This window comes from Geotrypetes seraphini, chromosome 1 (assembly GCF_902459505.1).
Source record: "Geotrypetes seraphini chromosome 1, aGeoSer1.1, whole genome shotgun sequence".
NCBI lineage: Eukaryota > Metazoa > Chordata > Amphibia > Gymnophiona > Dermophiidae > Geotrypetes > Geotrypetes seraphini.
In genome coordinates this window covers 135,408,071-135,424,273 of record NC_047084.1, presented here as the reverse complement: position 1 = coordinate 135,424,273, position 16,203 = coordinate 135,408,071, and the positions used below count along the sequence as shown (strand labels likewise).

The 16,203-nt window shown below is 41.8% G+C and overlaps 1 protein-coding gene across 2 annotated transcripts in view; it reads left to right on the top strand.

Moving 5' to 3' along the window:
- PGRMC2 (progesterone receptor membrane component 2) overlaps positions 1-11,784 on the top strand; it is an 82,772-nt gene extending 70,988 nt beyond the window's left edge. The window contains exon 4 of one of the 2 annotated variants that reach the window (XM_033939112.1): positions 10,567-11,784. In XM_033939112.1, coding sequence (XP_033795003.1) covers positions 10,567-10,596 — 30 coding nt within the window. In that variant the 3' untranslated portion in view covers positions 10,597-11,784. The remainder of the gene's footprint in view (positions 1-10,566) is intronic. The other variant, XM_033939105.1, reaches the window with a different exon arrangement.
- The last annotated feature ends 4,419 nt before the right edge of the window (positions 11,785-16,203 follow it).

The following is a 16,203-nucleotide window of genomic DNA, read 5'->3' as shown; positions in this document are numbered from 1 at the left end:
TGTACTATTTATAGGTATGTCGAGGAGATCGAGGAGATGTTTTTTTTTGTTCCTATGGGAGAGACATGTGTTCTTCCTAGAAACTTGGGCGATGGGTCACAGTCTCAGGTTTGCAGGCTTCTTTGGTCACCAAGACTCAGAGTATGGAATTCTCTTGTTGACCGCGCTGGGAACTTCGGCTTGCTTTCCCATTATAACGCTACAGCAGTCGCCCTTGTTCTGGTGGTGCCCGGTTTCTCAGGGCTCCGATTAGTTGATAGGCTCCTCATGCATCGCTCTGTATGTTTTGGTGGCTCAGCGAGATTTCTCTTTTAAAAGGCATGCCTCGGTCTTTGCTGGACTAGCTCATGGCCACATCCCGGGCTGTTGGGTTGAGGGGACTCGGTGCCTTCCATCCTCAGCTCCAGGAGTCTGGTCTTCAGGGTCGACTCCGTACTTGTTCATTCTTCTACTCTTGAGCGTGGTCAGGCTACCTTTCTGGAGCTTCAGACCCTTCTTCTGGAATGCCACTGAGGGCCTTTCAGTCGGTATTTTAATGGGGGTATTTCTCTACAGCTTGGGCAGTAGGTGCTGTACTCCATTGCCGGGTACAGTTGTTATTCTACTTCAATGGGTAGACCCTCATCTTCCTCTTCTGTTGGCAGATCATTTTAGAGGTCAAGAAAAGAGTTTGGATAGACTTTCTCTCCGTGCAATCTGACCATGACCCATTTCTTGTATGTTAGTGTTCAGCACTGTGTATGCTCTAGTTAGTGTGCACGTTAGTGATAGTGAAATCTTCTACGTCCTGGATATTGGGAATTTTGGCTCAGGCGTTCTAGCTCTTTTTATGGACGTGAGATCTCCTGGTACTAGACCTCTTGGTCTCGTCTCACGATTCAATACTTCCTAGCACAGGGAGTGGGAGTTAGAGGGGGGAAACAGTGTGGCTTCTTTCTCACCTCTGGTTTCTCTTTTTCAGTGTTTTCCCCTGGCTGATGATGGCTTGGATTTGCCATCTCCAGCTTGCTTTCCGGGCACTGTATTTGTAGAATTCTGGCTTGGCTACGCCATCCTTGCTATGCGGATCGGATGACTCTTTCGACAGTTGGACTATGACGTTTCCTGGTATCTCCGAATTTGCTCACCTAGGGTCCGATCGACATGGATATTTGTACTACTTTGGTATTACGACCTTGCTTTTGAGAAGTCCTGACTGACGTGTAAGGGTTATGCGCTGCGGGTTGTTTCTTCTCTTATCCTGGCGCTACAGACGTCTTCACCTGTGGATTCTGCTTCCTTTTGGATACTTCTCAACTTTGCACCCTTACATAGTTACTTTTTGGCACCGGGGTATTGCCAAGGGCTTAGCGTTCCATTCCCTTCAACTTCAAGTGTTATTCTTAGCTGGTTATCGGGGCTAGGTATATTGCTCTTAGATTACTTCTCAGCTTCATGTAATTCCGTTCCTAAACGGAGCATGGTATATTTGTACACCTCTTAAAAGCCCTGGCTGGAGTGCAATCTTCTGGTACCTCGTCGCAGTTTCCCATAGGCGTCATTTCCTCCTTGTGCCGTTGACCACGGGGTTTCTTGTGGCTTTGGTTTCGGCTCTGCAGTTTTCCGAGTTGCAGGCCTTGTTCAGCGGGGATTCTTATTTCTGATTTCCATTATTTGGGGTATCAGTTCAGTCAGTACCACAATTCTTTCTAGGGGGTGTCATCCTTTCTTTTATGACTAGTTCACTTTTCCTTCCTTCTTCCTGGGAGGAGAAATAGGGAGTCGTGCTTTTATTCATTGCATTTTTTGATAGTGCGTAGCTTTCTTCGAGAGCAAGGTTTCTAATGCCTTTTGGTTGTTTAGATCACCTGTTTTTTTATTATTACGGGACGCCTCGATTTTCTGGCGGCGTCCAAAGCCGCCATCGCTCGATGGGTCCAGGAGGACATTCTGCTTACTTGATGGCAGGAAAGCAATTGGCAAACGAACTTCATGACAATTCCGCCAGAGCGATGGCTACTTCTTGGACTCGATCCAGAGGTTTTTTCCTTGGAGGAGTTTTGTCTCGCGGCTGCTTGGTCTTCCGAGAGTGTTGTTTCTCAGCATTTCTGGTTGGATGTGGGGACACATGCGGTAGATGTGTTTAGTGCTTAGGTTGTTACGGAGGCGGCGTTTGCTTCCCACCCAGATTGAGGATTGCTTTGCTACATCCCATTGGTCTCTGGATTCATCTGCTGCTGTTGCTAGGGAAGGAAAAATTATGTTCTTACCTGTTAATTTTCTTTCCCTTAGACGCAGCAGATGAATCCAGAGCCCCACCCTTTCTGGTATTGTCTGTCGGTTTTTTCTTGTGCAACTTTCGCGGTTTGTTGTGGTTGATAGTTGTATTCTGTATCATTGCCTTTTGCGATTTGTTCTGGGAAAGAAGTTTTTTACATGCTATGCCTATTGCTGGTTACGTGTGCTTTGGCAAGGAGCTATACTGATGAAACAGGAGGAGTGCCAGCCAATAGGACCACCTGTTAATCAGTTTCTCTATCTCCGCCTGCTGGTAGATGTGGGCTATCCCATTGGTCTCTGGATTCATCTGCTGCGTCTAAGGGAAAGAAAATTAACAGGTAAGAACATAATTTTTCCTTAGTTATTTTCCAATGCTCAATATGACTGCCTTTCTTAAGGTTTGACACTTGTTCCATAATATATATATTAAATTTAAGAAGTATCCAATTCTAGAAGTGAATAATTAGATATTTGCCCTCTTTCAAATGGTATAGAGCAGCGTCTCTCAAACTTTTTAAACTCCGGAACACTAAATGGAGCAAATGTTTTTTGTGGCACACTAAATGCAGCAAATGTTTTTCATGGCTGGAAAAAATTTCTGGGGAGAACACTGATGCCCTTAGTTTTCAAGGTCCAATCACGTCAAAGAATGATGCTTATCTGGGCAGTTGTATAATAAAAAGAATGGATAAGATAACATGAGAAGTGAAATTGTCATGAATGAGAGGGATACATACCCTGTAGGTCCTAAAAGCAGACTTGTGGATTAGATATAAATTATGAAGGCAGTGGTGTACCTAGCATATGTGACACCCGAGGCCCATCATTTTTTGACACCCCCCCATCTGTATGAAAAACATGATTTTTAGTAACAATCCACACATCACACAAGAGTGTACCTAGGAAAAGACAGCATCTTACATACTGCAGTGAGCAGTACATCAATACACCCATTGTAAAACTAAACAAGCCAGACTAGTACAGATCAATCCTGCATAGTCAATCCTAACTGAAAACCATGTCTTTCGAACACACCTTCGCCTAGTATGGAATATGTAATTACAAACTAACCCCTCTCCCTTTTACAAATCTGTAATGTGGTTTTAGCCATGGTGGTAACAGTTCAGACTCTCATAGAATTCTGAGAAATTACCATCATGGCCAGTGCTAAAAAAAAAAGCTCTACAGTTTTGTAAAAGGGGGGATAAAATAGAAAAATGTAGACAAAGGTTAAATTGAACTACCAAGAAGCTGGACTTTGCATACAATGCAACACCACAGAAACCTTCCCTAAAGCAAAAAAATAAATATAATTTTTTTCTACATTGTCTTCTCTGATTTCTGCTTTCCTCATAGTCTTGACACTCTCTTCCTTTCATCCACTGTCTACCCTCTCTCTGCCCCTTCTATATGGCATCTTCTCTCCATGTATTCCCCTTCCATCTCTCCCTTCACCCCTATTATTCTGGCATCCATCTTCTTCCCTTCCCTCCTTCAATGGTCTGGCATCTCTCTCCTCTTCTTCCCTTCCCTCTCCCACACCCCCATGGTCTGGCATTTCAATCTCCTCTCCCTTCCCCCCACTTCCATCAGCATCTGCCCCCTTTCTTTCCCTTCAACCCAATTCCATCCAGTATCCTTCCCCCTTATGTCTCTCTCTCTCTCTCTCTCTCTCTCTCCTTTCCGTGCACATCAATTCCATCAGCATCTGCTTCCTTTCTCTCCCTCCACCACCCTTCCATACCACCCTGACCTCCTTTTTCTCCCTCCACACCCTTCTATACTCCTCTCTCCAAACCAGCAAGGTCCCATGATGACTGCTTCTGTTGCCTCTGCCTCTGTAAGATGTAAGTGACATTGGAGGGGGTGGGCCGGCAGACACAGGGAATTGCAGCAAGGTTCTGCAATGACTGCAGCTGCCGGTCCTCCCCTTCCGACGTCACTTACGTCTTCCGGAGGCAGAGGCAGCAAATGCAGTCATCGTGGGACCTTCCTGCACTTCAGTGCGGCTGCCGACTCTGCTTCAGAATAAGTACGGCAGCCGTGCTGAGGTGCAGGTGCCATTTAGAGCAGCTTGGAAGGTTCTGGATCCAGCCGGCTGTGTACCCCCCTAGGGCTGGCACCCGGGGCGGTCTGCCACTGTATGAGGGGACAAAAAATAATAGAAAGCATGGATAACTTGACCGATTTTAGACATGTCATACAATTATAACCACAAAAATACATCATAAAATGTAATTCTAAACTCAAAAGATTTCAGATAAAAAGCATACTATAGAAAGGAAACCAGAAAAGACCAAACCCATAGTAGTATTAAGATCCAAATGCTAAAATCGGACATGTCCATTACGAAGAGACATGTGGATCACCACTAATTATAACGAGTGAGTCTTTAAAATATGAGATGGTAACGGATAGCCAGACCTGGTGAACGGAAGTGACAAATACTGGAGCCAAAACCAGAGCACAGTAATGAAACTTGAATATGGATACCTTGCATTTCTTGGCGTTGAAGCCCAGCTGCCAGGTAGATGACCAACGTTCCAACAAAAACAGGTCCTGCGTCATACTATCTTGTAAATCAGAGCCGCTCACTATGTTACATAGTTTGGCGTTGTCGGCGAATAGTGTTATTTTACCATGAAGCCCCTGAGTCAGGTCCCCTATGAATAAGTTGAAAAGGAGCGGGCCCAAGACTGAGCCCTGCGGTATTCCACTTGTCACTTCTGACATTTTAGAGAGGGTACCGTTAACCACCACCCTCTGAAGTCTACCATTGGCTATTTTTTGGGGGTTGCGAGCTACTTTTAAAATGACCAAGTCAAAATGATCTACCAATAATAAAATTTTTTAAAAAAAACACAAAGCACACTGTACGCAGAGAAAATGTTAATAATCATTCCTATTCCGGGGTTTTCTCAAAGAGGTCAAAGCAGATGACTCTATGCACTGTCACCTCACTAACAACCATACAAAAATAGACAAATATACCCCCTCCCTTTTTACTAAACCACGATAGCAGTTTTTAGCGCAGGGGTAGCCCAGCTTTTGACGCTCATAGGCTCCCTGCGCTAAAAACCGCTAATGCGGTTTAGTAAAAGGGGACCATAGTGTAAAATATAGACAGCAGATATAAATACAGACACATTTTGATCAGTAAATTTAAAATAAAATCATTTTTCCTACCTTATTGTCTGGTGATTTCATGAGTCTCTGGTTGCACTTTCTTCTTCTGACTGTGCATCCAATCTTTCTTCCTCCTCTTTCAGCCTGTATGCCTCCTGACCTCATTCCCCTCCCCCCAACTTTTTCTTCCTCCCCTTTCTTTCTTTCTCTCTTCATGCCCCCTTTCTTTTTTTCTGTTTCTCTTCCTGCCCTCTTACTTTCTTTCTCCTTGCCCTCCTCCAAGCCACTGCCAATGTCACTGCCATCGGGGAACAGGCCCCAAAGCCGCTGGCCGCCGCCCCCCCAAGCTCTCCCTACTTTGGGCCGACCAGCATTCTTCTTCCTGATGTCAATTCTGCCGTCGGAGAAGAAGGCTGATCGGCCCAAGATCACAATCGATTGGGGGAAATGCTGCCGGGTCCTGCCTTCGCGGAAACTGAAAGTAAGCAGGACCCGGCAGCAAGAAGAGCAAATGGAAAGCTTCACTGACCTGTCTCCCGCCTTAGCCCGTAGCGAATTTATGCTTCGGGAATCTAAAATGTGTGTGCCGGCTTCCCTTCTCTTCCCTCCCCCCCCCCCCCCGGACATAACTTCCGGTTTCGGAGGGAACAGAAGGGAAGCCGGCACACACACATTAAAGCCCCGGAGCATAAGTTCGCTATGGGCTAAGGTGAAATCATCAAGCCAGCTTTTTTTTTTTTATGTTGAGCAGCAGCGGAGGCAGCAGAATTTAGCTGGGCGGTCATCTAAATTACCCGGGCGGACAGCCCAGCTGAAAGGCCCTAGGGAGAACACTGAGACCAGACGGCTTTATGTATAAATGTTACATATGAAAATTTATCAGAGCTCAGGACCATCCATATAAATGAGTATAAAACTATTTATAACGGAGAGACTAAAAACTAATGATGCCATCATAATTATACATATAGGAGATTGATTTTTCTGTCTCATGTAATACGTTATAATTAAACTTTTAAATATTGAAGTGATGAAATTTAAAAATTGTATTCAAATGTGCTAATGAATTAATTGATATTAAAAAAATTTGATGAATGATATCTTAAAAGACATTACAGTAATTAACATTTTAAAAATAAATAAAAAGGCATTTCATTAATATCTGAGCTCTTGTTAACAAAAAATAATTAATTGATAGCCAGCTTTAAGCAGTTATCAGATAGATGATGTACTAAAATGATTTGATAACATACATGACTATAAAATTTTAAATAGTATTTCTTATTAAAAATTCTAAACATACTTTTTTTAAAAGACCAATGAACTATGAGTTATGTATAAATGTTTGAGACTTAGAACTAAAACCAATTAGCTTACTATGCAAAAGTTATCGTGATGAACGATATTTAAAAGATAATTATGTGTGAATGTTTCATATGGAAATCTATCAGAGCTCAGAATGTCCATATAAAAATAAATATAAAACTATTACAAATAACCTAATACCATCACAATTAACCTAATACCTTCAATACTTCAAGTGCTACACACTAAAACTCCTAGAACTTTCAAGCTGTTGCTAAAAAGAGGAAGTAATATTCTTCATAAAGAGACGAAGGATCTCAAGCATCTGCGGTTTTTACCATTAGAACTACCTTAGTAAATAACCTACATGCAGACTATCATCGGTCCTATTGTCTCACTTTAATTTATAGTTGTTTGCGTCCCAAGTGGCACTTTCATTGGTAAAAGCACGCTGAAGCGTAGTAAAAGCAACTACAACGGCAAAACATTTATTTCCTGAAGAAGCTCTAGTCAATGTAGTTAGAGCGAAACGGAGATCTTCCGTCGTAATACCACTTCCGGACAGCTGGGTAGAAAACTTACACCCAAGCTAAGTACCATCTGGTACTTGTTTGAAAAGAAGGAAAACAAATTGATTCAGATATATGGTCTAGATAAAACCATAGCAATAGGTGTATAGTAATAATTGCACTGGATATATTTTATATATAAAAAAACTTCTAAAAATAGTCTAAAAGAATGACATAAATAAAATTTTTTTATATACAACTATAAATTAAAGTGAAACAATAGGACCGATGATAGTCTGCATGTAGGTTATTTACTAAGACTATTCTACTAATGGTAATAACCGCAGATGCTTGAGATCCTTCGTCTCTTTATGAAGAATATTACTTCCTCTTTTTAGCAACAGCTTGTAAGTTTTAGGAGTTTTAGTGCCATTACAATTATACATATAAGAAATTGATTTTATGCCAGGTCAAGCAGGCAGCATATTCACTACACGTGGGTGACGTCGTCCATGGAGCCCCGTCGCGGACAGCTTTTCAAGCAAACTTGATTGAAGATCTTCAAAGTTTGCTAGTGCTGCACCGCTCATGCGCGAGTGCCTTCCCGCCTGAGTTAGGGCACGCGTCTCCTCAGTGTGGCCTCAGTTCTTAGTTTTCCACGGAGCCAGAAAGCCCTGTCTCTCAGCTCTGCGTCGAATCCAAGTGCTTTCTTGCACCGCGGCTTGCTTGCTTTCTTGTTTTGTTCATGTGAGTCACTGTGTGGCGCGTCAAAAAAAAATAAAAATTTAAAGACTTTGAATTTTTCGTTCGTTCGGCCCGGGGGTCCCCAGGTTTCCGTCCAGTCGCCTGGCCTTGTTCGGCCGCGGCTAGCTTTTTTCCTTATGTCCCGGCCTGTTACCGGGTTTAAAAAGTGCACTCAGTGTGGTCAGGTGATTTCAGTTACCGACCCCCATTGTTGGTGCATACAGTGCCTGGGTTGCGACCACCGGACTGATTGAACTCTTTAACTTATGAGTATTAAAATGATGAAATTAAAAATGTACCGTATTTTCACTTAGATAATGCGCACCCATGTAAAACGCGCACACGGGTATAGCGCACGGGAAACACAAATTTATGTAATAAAATGTTAATATAGCGTGCACACACGTATACCGCGCATGCTAAAACCTCCTCCCGCCTACTCCGAACCGGCACCCTCCCCCCCCCCCCCCCGCTCGCGTCACCCCCCCTCCCCCTCTGATCCGAGATACCGGTAATCTGATCCGGCATTCCCCCTGCGAACCGGCATCCTCCCCCCCCCCTCGCTCGCGTCACCCCCTTTCCCCGCGATCCTAAATCCCCCCCAGCACCGCAAATACAACTCTTACCCGATTGGGCACCAGCACCAATGCACAGCATGTGCCAGTGCCAGTGTCCGAAGATCCTCCCTCGTTGGTTTGGGCTGGGCCGGGCGGTGCGAGAGAGATCCTCCTTCTTCCTCTGCCGGGCTGGACTAGGCTTTGAGCATTTGCGCATGCTCAAAGCCTGGTCTCGCTTTCTCCGAGATTATCTCGGAGAGAGCGAGACCAGAAGGCTTTGAGCATGCACAAATGCTCAAAGCCTAGTCCAGCCTGGCAGAGGAAGAAGGAGGATCTCTCTCGCACCGCCCGGCCCAGCCCAGCCCAGCCCAAACCAACGAGGGAGGATCTTCGGGCACTGGCAGTGGCACATGCTGTGCATTGGTGCTGGTGCCGGTGCCCAATCAGGTAAGAGTTGTATTTGTGGTGCTGGGGGGGATGTAGGATCACGGGGGAGGGGGATGACACGAGCGGGGGGGGGGGAGGTGCCGGTTCGCAGGGGGAATGCCGGATCAGAATGTAAAAAAAAATTGTAAAACGCGCTCGCACGTATAACGCGCATGGTTATCACGGTTTGTAAAATTGTGTATAACACGAGCTTTATATGCGTGAAAATACGGTATTCTAGTATATGTTAAAGAGTTCAAACAGAATGAACGTCTTCTAAACCAAACAAAATAGGGGTTATATAATAATTATCTCTTAGAATATCGTTTATCTCAACAATCCTTGCACAGTAAGCCAATTAATTTTTGTTATAACCCATAGTTTACTGTTTTTTTTTTTTAAAAAGTATGTTTAATCTTCAATAAGAGGTATTATTCAAAGTTTTAAATTAAATGGTCATGTTATCAATCCGTTTCAGTACATTATCTACCTGACAAGTGTTTAAAGCTGGCTATCAATTAATTTTAGTTAACAAGAGTTCAGCTTTTTTAATTGGTTTTAGATATCAAATTGTTGATTAATGTAATGTTCGTTATGATATTATTCATCAGGTTTCCTCCATCTTCCTTCCTCCGTCTTGCTATCTAACATATCATTAGTTTTTCTGTCAAGTCTAACAGGTGTCAAATTTAGGCACCTGAGCAACCTCACGTCTGGGTTTTTCCAACCCAAATTATGCTGTGCATTTCCTTAGGAAGGGATCCTACCATTATGAGTGATTTTTGCACAATTGTAGGGATTGTTGGATACTCTTAACAGCCTACATAAAGGATAACAAACTACCTAATACAGCATAAGAAAAGAACATGTCAGTAACCAGAGTCTTCAGAAAATATCACACTACCATTTTTGCTAAGGTGGATTTCTTGTAAGTCTTATAAACACTATAATAGAGAATCTTAGTAGAAAAGTAGTAATGTGTTTTTTTTTAATATTTTCTCACAATTAGTTAAAATCATATTCTTGACCACCAGACTAAACTGTTACAGGAGGGAAAGTTTTGTTAAAGAGAGAAAAGGGTTAGCCCAACTTAACTGGTGGCAGCATGTCCAGTTGTGTAGAGGAATCTGAATTTGAATCGGAGCAAAGGTTTTGTGCAAGTGGTTAATTCTATGGGGAAGGAGTCCTGGGTGCTGAATAAGTGATTCATGCCTTATGCTCAGACTACAGGGTATGTGAATACCAGGTTCTAGAGAGCCCAGGTCTGTGACTGAAGGAAGGAATATCATAGCAATAGCCAGTGGAAAGACGTTTCTGTTGGAGGGGAGAGGAAGGAATACTCCAAGTAGTTTTGAATAAAGTCTGAAGTCCGTCATGTCACACTACCATTAGAGCTGGTTTCAGTTAAACTGATTGCAGAAAGGAGACAATTTGCTAGGCAGCTCTTCTCCCCAGAAAAGAAGTGGGTGTGAGATTATTAAGCAAATGCAAACTTGTGTCTAGTTTTCTGGTTTAGAGGAATGATAGGTGAAGAATATGTGCTCTTTGCTTTCTACCTTGGCAACTGATTTTAGGGAGGGGGGGGAGAGGTTAAAACATCCTATTTCAAAATAAATATTTTTATTTTCTTTTTTTTTCAGAGAAATATGATTATGTGGGTCGACTGCTAAAACCAGGAGAAGAGCCATCAGAATATACAGATGAGGAAGATACCAAGGATCATACAAAACAGGATTGAACTTTGTAGACAACCAAAGTCAGGGGCCTTCAGAACTGCAACCTTTTACCCCTTCCTAGAATAACTTGGGTATCTGGGAATAATTCATTTGCTGCAAACTTTTCAACATGTTTTCTACAAGGAAATGAGAAATTTATTTCCTCAATGAAGATTTTAATACTTGGCATTAGATGATTTATGCGGCCAAACATTTTCTTCTCCTTGCAGTTATGTCAAGTTAGGTTTCATTAATAAGAGGTCCAGGGATAAAATCTGGGGTTAAAATGAAAATACATATTGAAATGTTCACTTTTTACCAGTAAATTGAGGCTGAGAAAAGGTTCTTGATGGAGATGAGCTGCTTTGCCTCATATGCTGTGTGTTTTTCCCTGTGTTCCTTTTTTGAGCATTAATGATGTGATTATTTTTTTTTTCACGTACATTTGTACAGGTAGTTTGCACTACTGAAACAGGTGTTAAAATGTGAAATTCCAAATGTATGTATGTATGTGGTCTCTGCTGGCACTGGCAGATAATTCCTTCAGCTCTCCTAAGAGGAAATCACTGCAGATCAGGAGGAGGGATACAAGACTGCTTACTCAAAAGGACTTGAATTAAAATTAAAAATACACGGAACATTCTAATTTAGTCACCTTCCAAAGCCAGTCTTTACCCCTCCCTCCCTTCCCCTAAATCAAATCAATAATAATCGTGCCTTATTTCTCTTGCAAAGACTTGAATTGTTTTAAGGGAAAGCCCCATATGTATTAGTTCAGTCACTAAGAGCAGCATCGAGGCCGATGGTGGTTTGTTCTGTGTTGACTGGAAGATCTTGATGTCATTCTGTATATAGAATGTAAAAGGAATACTCAGTGTTACTGCCATATGTTAATGTACATAAAACCGATTAGCATTGTAATGGCCAAATGCGTTCCCTTCCCTATTTCATTGTTTCTTTTTAAATAATAAAAAATTCTTCCCCAAGGAGCTACTTTCAGGCGTACAGCCTTCACCTCTGTGGAGTTGTGTGTTTGGGTGTATGTATGTCTGTGTGTAGGCATGAAAGAGACCCAGAAGGCCACTGCTTCTGTGGATATTGTAAATGAGAACCATTTTAATAAAGCATGAACAATAAACCAAAGTGCACTGGACTCAGAATTTATGTAGATTCTGTTAGGATGGGATAATTAGAATTCATAACTCTACAGGTCATTCTGTTGTGCACATTTCACAGATCAACACTGTCTCTCATGAGATTGATCGAGCATTGTGCTATGCAGTTCCATGCTCAACAGACTTTGCACTAAGAAGTCACTATCTGGCTTAGCTCACAGGGATGGTGCAGTTGTGATCCACTATTAGATTAGGATTGGTGCCATTGTGATTTGGACTTGTGCCAATTTTTTTGATAAATGCCCAAGGTAAGACTATGGAATTTTGTTAGTGTCAGAAGCAAGTTTTAGGGCTCCTTTTACTAAGCTGTGATAGAATTTTTAGCTCATGCTAAACCCGCGCTATGTGGCTAGAACTTATTCCAGCTCAATGCTGGTGTTAAGGTCTAGCACGTGCAGCAATTCAGCGCATGCTAAGTACATTTTAAAACCGCTATTGCAGCTTAGTAAAAGGAGCCCTTAATCTGTTAAAGGAAATATCCCAAAAATGTATTACTCCAAATTGAGTATGCCACTTAAATAGGAGTTGGAACATTGTAATTTTACAGCTCTGTCATCTAAATAATACATAAAAAAATATTGAAAACAGCCTGTTTGTTCTCCCCATAAGCTTATTTAAATTTCAACCAATTACATAGTGGACATTCCATGTCAAGTGGACCAATACTGAAAACCATCCACGCTCAACCCCTTGAAATCCAACCAAATTTTACAGGGGTGTTGTCTAGGGTCTCAAATGAAACTCTGCAAAAAATTTTGGATCTATCTCAATTTGGTCAGGAGCTAGGGGTGGTTGAACAAAAGCAATTGATCCACTCCCATGCCTCGTGTGACCTAAAACGCCAACTTTGCTTAAGCACTGCGGCAGAAGGAAACTACCTAGGAGTCTGAAATTTTGCAATTTGGTACAACACCTTGGGGCAAGTTTCTGTGCCAAGTTTGAAATCTTTTGCGAATGTGCTTCCATTTCTACAGGTCAGCAAAGTAGGCAAAAAAATTCATGAATGAAAATTTTTGGCAAAGTTTGACTCCATACTGTTGCTGGTAGGTAAGTCAGCTGAGGGTACAACTTTACCAGCAGACATGTACCATGAGGTACTTCTAAGATTTACAATATGAGCTTTTACAGTCACGTGAAGCTGAAGATATGACCATCCCAAAAATATGGCTTTATGCATTTATGCAAATTTTTACTATTTTTCAGATTCAAATATCTCTAATGTGTAGTTGTTTTTTTGGGGTTTTTAAAAAAGTCATTTGAAAGAGCATGTTTTCTGCTACAGAAGCTATCCCTGTTTTATCTTGGACCCGACCTTTCTTTGGTGAGAATTAAAGTGTCAAAGATAAGCATTACTTGCTTGCGTAAACATGTTATGTTGAAGGGTCATTGGCACTTCATTGTGAATGTGCAATGGAACTATATTGATCTGAAAACTCATAACCAAGCTTTGCCAGCCACAAGTACTCATCTCTTACTATGCTCAGCATTTGACAAACTTACTGTGCACTTTTGCAAGATGACTGTCAAAACATGCATTGGCTTGCACAAACTGCGTGCAAACCCAAATGTATAATCATGTGATTCACAAGAATGTACTCATAGCTGTAGTAGTATGTCTGATACATGCAGCTTTTCTGAACATGTTCTGACTTGCAACTATCACAGCACAATGGTTGTATGAACAAGTCTTTAAGGTTCATCATGACCTTATAACATCATATGACTTCATTATTTGACAAAGCTTGCCTTTGGCGTGTTGCTTTCCCTCTATTCTTTCTGTGCAGCATCTGGTTCTTTCCCTAGTTAAGTAGACTATGCCTGTGTGGATTTTGGAAACTTACTCTGCACTTGTTGACATATACAACTTGCTTTGCTCTATTTTCATTGTGTTCTCACACTGATATTTTTCACCTTACTTTTATTCTGTATTTTTAGGTGACTCTTATCTTTTAGAGACTATTAATAAGCTAGAGCCCTGTACGATAGCCTACTAGCCTACTGGCAAAACTAGACCACCAACTCTCCAATTTACTGATCACAACACCAGACTACAAAATTTTCCGAAAAAAAGTCCTGCTATTCAAGAAATCCTTGAAAACAAACTAATCACCACAGGAATCATTTCAATACCCTGAAGCAATCTGCTCTACTCTATAAGTCCTCTGGAAATGTCCAGATAACTTCCTATGTAATCCATCTTGAACCGCAAGGTAATGGCGGAATAGAAATCACTAGTGTAATATATTGGAATTTATGATAGTGCCAGAAACCATCTACTTTCTATTCTGGAGAAAGCTGCTTGAAGCTTATTTTTGATTTCTCTTTGCCGGGCCAAGAATTAATTAAAAGACGCTCTGGACTTTCTACTTTGTCCGTGGAATCTAATATCTGTACTCATCATGAAGCCTTGATTCTGATGTAGTTTGAATTTCTACAGAAAAACTGCTGTAATCCATTCAGAAAACAGAATCACAGCAATATCAAAGGTCTACGCCCAATTGCTCTTCCTGCAGCTGATCATTTAAAAGCTATCACAAAGCACGAGTTTAAACCAGGTCAAAAGCTTTGCCCAAGATGCAGGCAAGACTTGCGTGTTAAACTGCAAGATCTAAGTAGCAAACTCTCTGAAGCCCATAATGCAATTGCAAACCAAATTGCAATTATTGGTGACTTAACTCCAGCTGTAAACCGGTCAGATATTCATTTTATGATCGGGTTATTAAAAACTAATAAACTTGGAAACTTGGAAACTTCTGACTATGACCTTCTATTGACTGAACTGAAGCAGAAGTTGGAACTATCTAGCAATAGGGAGAAAATACAAATTCTCACTCTTGCTTCACACAGCTAGACTATTGAGAAAACTGCTTTGGAATTTGGCGATTCAACAACAAAGAGAGGAAAAGTGCTTGCTCAGCAGATTACACAGAAAGTCCTGGATTTTTATGAAGATGATGAAATCTCTAGAATATGCCCAGACAAAAAAGATTATGTTTCTGTTCGGATCAGTGGTGAAAAAGTGCAAAAGCAGAAAAGATTGCTATTATGTAATCTGAAGTAACTGTACACCACCTATCGCAGTCAGCATGGGCCTAAAATTGGGTTCTCAAAGTTCTGTGAGCTTCGGCCAAACTGATGTGGCACAGTCAGTTCATCAGGGACTCATTCAGTTTGTGTCTGCACAATCCATCAGAATGTGAAACTTATGCTTTCATCAATTGCAGTTCCAGATGACTACAAGGTGCTTCTGAATAAAACTGTCTGTGATATGAACTCAAAAAACTGCATGTTGCAGCGGTGTGAAATATGTCCTGGGCAAATCCTTCTGGAGGAATATTTTACTGATTTCTTTGGTGAACATGATCCAGATGATATCATTGAATTTAAGCAGTGGATTCACCTCTGCAGTCATGAAACTGACTTTCTTTGGCACCAGCCATGGCAAATCTCCATATAATGGGATTTAAGAACATAAGAACATAAGCAGTGGCTCCCTTGCCACCTTGGTTTCTCATTGAAGTCCTATCTTCCCATCGAAGTCCTAACCCTCCGGTCTTGCACATGCACGACCTGGTTGGGTTTCTATACTTATTACCTGGTTAGCTTTCTATACTTGTGTTACATCCCAGCTCCTCCCTCAGTATCCCACGATCCCTTTATCCCTCAGGAATCCGTCCAATCCCTGTTTGAATCCCTGTACCGTACTCTGCCTGATCACTTCCTCCGGTAGTGCATTCCAAGTGTCCACGAACCTTTGGGTGAAAAAAAACTTCCTTGCATTTGTTTTGAACCTATCTCCCTTCAGTTTCTCCGAATGCCCCCTCGTACTTGTTGTCCCCTTCAGTCTGAAGAATCTGTCCCTATCCACCCTCTCTATGCCCCTCATGATCTTGAAGGTCTTGGGGAACAGCCAAGCATTTAGCTTCCCATGCCAGCTTACAACGCCCTCTCAACCAAATTTTGACACCAAGGGATCTATTTGAATTCTGCGATAAATCTGTCTCGGGAATCAAATTTTTCTTCATTGCTAAGGAAGATATTGAAGCAAGGCCTGCTCAGGAGCATAGGTTTAGTATGGGCCACACAGTGGCTGGAACAAGACAATCACCAATTTAAGCCCATAGAAGCTGCTAGACTCTGCATTAGCAAAATTTCAAGTGACACCAGCTCATTCATTGCCAATGTCTTAGAGTCTGATACTGATCATGAACATGTCCCTACGTTTCAAGCATCCAGCTTTCAACCTGGACAATACTTAGCTTGCATATATGACAATTCTTGATGGATTGGTCATGTATATGAAATTTCAATGGAAGAATGTGGTTAATTTTTTGCATCCACAAGGTCCTGCACGGTCATTTCACTGGCCTCCCTGCAAATGCAAGCA